Here is a 3,321-nt window from a genome sequence, read left to right as displayed (position 1 = left end):
AAGAGCAGCCCGAGAAGTTTGCGTTGGTTATGCGAAGTTTCACTGAATATTGCATAACCCCTCGGAGGCTGTGGCTAGCAAGTCGAGCACGAGCCGTCAGCGCAAACGCCATGGTGCCGACGCCACCATCTGGCGCTGCACATCGAGGGTCGTTGTCGATGCTGGAAGACGAAGATGACGATGATGATGTGGCGGAGTTACGGTTCTTGAGTCCTCCTTTATCGGTGCGGCCCGTGCGGGCTGTGACTGATAGGTGACAGTATGTGTGTACATTAGTACTGCTTTGAAATATTGTACATTCTCACTAAAGTTATTGGTGTAGCGTTGGCGCTCAGTTTGATAATGCATTTCTCTCGAGTCCCATTTCTATGTTTGCCACTTGTAAACTCTCTTTCCCTACGATATTGTTCGGTCACGACACGTTTCGAGATGCAGAGCAGAGGGCATGGGACGACTACGAACGACAACGACGATTGACTGCTTGGCTGGCGAGGAAGGAGCTCAAGAGGAGACGATCGTTGGAAGGCGGCTGCAGCAGCAAACGACAACGCACTGAGTGTCAACCACCTTGCCAAAACGGCTGTTTGAGATGTTCCTATGGTTACTGAAAAGTATCCTCGCTGGGGATCGAACTTGCGACCCAATAGTGATGCACATTGTAGGTTGCTGACTCACTAACGTTCATATAAAATATAACTGCTACTGTCTCTGGAATGTATGTGTTGCGTTCGGTGTCGTTCGAGTTGCAGTGATATCGCAACGGCAGCGATAGGCCTCACAGTCCAATCTAAACTGTTCAATGGTCTGGAATGTCAATACATTCACGCTGTCATGGTGGACGTGGTTCCAGAAATCTTCTGTGAAGTGTCAGGATTGCACAAGAAGTTGGTTTGTACTACGCGTCTTGTATAACGATTCGAGTTGTACTATACTAAGCAGCATAGCGATAGCTCAATCATAAACCCTGTTCCAACATCAGTGTATCCGAAACGTCGTCCGCGGAATGTCGCAGTTAGATTTCGGAAACCATCGTGTTTTTGATCACCGAGAGAGACAGCTCATCAGTATTCGGGAAACAGTTTCGTTCGTATCCCATGCTCTACACAATCGACTCGACGATTAAAAGACTATTCTCGCTGATTTTTCATTGCCTTCCTGACACCCGTTACAACAACCCTCCGATTAGACGGGATTCCGGGCAAGAAATCTCCTTTGCTCGCCCGCTGTCATCAGAAGTCAATTACAATTTCTCCATAGCACTTCGCGTATGCCACTGATCTGCGCAGCATTTTGGTCAACGAAGTGGGCACTCTCACCATCCTCCCAACCGCCGTTGGCCGGTTCACACCCAAGAACGGATAAAGGCTCAGTTGAGTCGGCCCCTAATGCTGCAGCCCTCTCGAACGACTGAAATACTCGACGCAGTTGGGGCTGTCGGTACACATTAAAAAAGCTTCTTCCCCTTCGACTTGCCTTCCACATGAACAATAGACAACCTATTCCTTACAGGAAGCAAGTTGGTCTAAATTGATCTCGTGTTGTGTCAATTTGAACTTTTGAATCCGAGTTCAATAATTTCATTCACGAATTTCAACTCCTTTATTTCGAGCGGTCAAAAGGGCGAACTATAAAACACTACTATCACCCAACGACGAGTAGGTAGTAGGCAGATATCTCCCCGTAACCTCTTAAAAGCGATAATTAACGCGCATTTTATCTAACGATATTCCTAATCATCATTTCTCATGATTCCTCCCAAAATCGCTATGTCAAGGTCTAAGATGACCAATATCAGGCTTTATAACATACGCAAGCATTTAAATGCAATTCACAGAGACAACCCCAAAAGGCGACATCACAACAACCTCCGTAAATAACATAAACATCAAAGGTAACAGTACAGCCTCTTAACACTATTATATAAAGTTAATCACGCGACTACACTGAAGACATACTCGGTCTTCGAGTAGTATTTCTCTCCGGGCCTTAGAAGAGTTGAAGGGAAGTCAGCACGATTTGGCGAGTTGGGATAATGCTGAGACTCAAGGGCAATAGCATTGTTCTTCTTGGTCAAGAAATTGCCAGTGTATGCTTGAACACCGGGTTGGGTAGTGCTGATGTCCACACGGCGACCAGAGGCTGCGCAATATAGACTGCCCAACTTCCTCAGCTCGCCGGGCTTGCCAGAGAGAACGTAGTTGTGATCAAGACCGTTCATTGCAGTCAACTGTTCATCGGTTTGGGAGAGGGCATCACCAATAAGCTTCGGTGTTAAGAAATCAAAAGGAGTACCTGAGAGAGCGACAATAGCACACAGTAACCGACGAAGAAATTGCACAGTTCAGAATCGTATACGACTCGTAGTATACAAGTGTGTAAATCAACCTAGTCCTGACAGAATTCCGAGATTGTCCCAACCAACGAGAAAATACGCTGAGAGATACGGGTAAACTAACCAACATGAACGAAATGAAATCATAGAACTATGAACGAGTAAACGTTCGAACAGCAAGGAGGAACCGGTTTACCTTTGACATCAGCTGGGGGACCCTCAATGGGGATGCCGCCGTTCTCAACCTTCACGAACTTCTCAGCGTTGGGCAAACACAACTCGTGATTGCATATAGTCTGCGAATGGTCGTTGTCCAAGTTGAAGTAGGTGTGGTGAGTGAGATTGACGACGGTGGGAGCGTCAGTGGTGGCATAATACTCCATAGTGAACTTGTTGCCAGTGATGGTGAAAACGACAGTGACATCCAAGTTGCCGGGGAAACCTTGGTCGCCGTCCTCAGATCGAACCGTAAAGGTTGCCGACGCAGACTTTTCTGAATGCAAGGCGAAGAAAAGATTATACTAATGGATATATTGCTATCGAGTATATCGTAGATAAAGATTCATTCATTACTCATCAACAATTATGATTTATGAATACAAACATGACAACTAATAACGACCTAATGCTATATTAGAATATACTCCAACGTATATTCCAAAAACACAAAACCAAGAAAATCCAAGAGAGCTCACCATCACGGTAGGAATCCGTATGTTTCCAAATTTTCTTGTTGAAACCATCGGTGCCACCATGAAGGCAATGAGGACCGTTATTGGCGGTCAACTGATACTCCTTACCATCGATCGTCATACGACCATCGGCAATTCTATTAGCATATCTGAAAAAATGTGTTACAAATTCCCCCAACCGCTTTTAATGCGCTCACCTGCCTGCTAAACAACATAGGTAAAAAGTGTCATCAACATACTTGGACAATTCGTCACCGTAGTTGAGGTTTACAGCAAGAGAACTTGCCGTTACGATCA

General features: G+C 45.6%; 2 protein-coding genes across 2 annotated transcripts in view; both read right to left on the bottom strand.

Annotated features, from left to right (window-relative positions):
- Pmar_PMAR012047 (hypothetical protein) overlaps positions 1-112 on the bottom strand; it is a gene marked incomplete at both ends in the record, with an annotated part of 602 nt that extends 490 nt beyond the window's left edge. Inside the window, one exon of the mRNA XM_002766274.1 lies at positions 1-112. This exon is cut by the window's left edge and continues 4 nt beyond it. Coding sequence (XP_002766320.1) covers positions 1-112 — 112 coding nt within the window.
- Positions 113-1,930: 1,818 nt separating this feature from the next.
- Pmar_PMAR012045 (Aldose 1-epimerase precursor, putative) overlaps positions 1,931-3,321 on the bottom strand; it is a gene marked incomplete at both ends in the record, with an annotated part of 1,686 nt that continues 295 nt past the window's right edge. The window contains 4 exons of the mRNA XM_002766273.1: positions 1,931-2,292; positions 2,529-2,825; positions 3,028-3,173; positions 3,222-3,321. Of these exons, the coding sequence (XP_002766319.1) occupies positions 1,931-2,292; positions 2,529-2,825; positions 3,028-3,173; positions 3,222-3,321 (905 nt within the window). The remainder of the gene's footprint in view (positions 2,293-2,528; positions 2,826-3,027; positions 3,174-3,221) is intronic.

This window comes from Perkinsus marinus (assembly GCF_000006405.1).
Source record: "Perkinsus marinus ATCC 50983 genomic scaffold scf_1104296973172, whole genome shotgun sequence".
NCBI lineage: Eukaryota > Perkinsozoa > Perkinsida > Perkinsidae > Perkinsus > Perkinsus marinus.
Note: the sequence above shows the minus strand (reverse complement) of the source record. Positions and strands in the feature narration are given on the sequence as shown.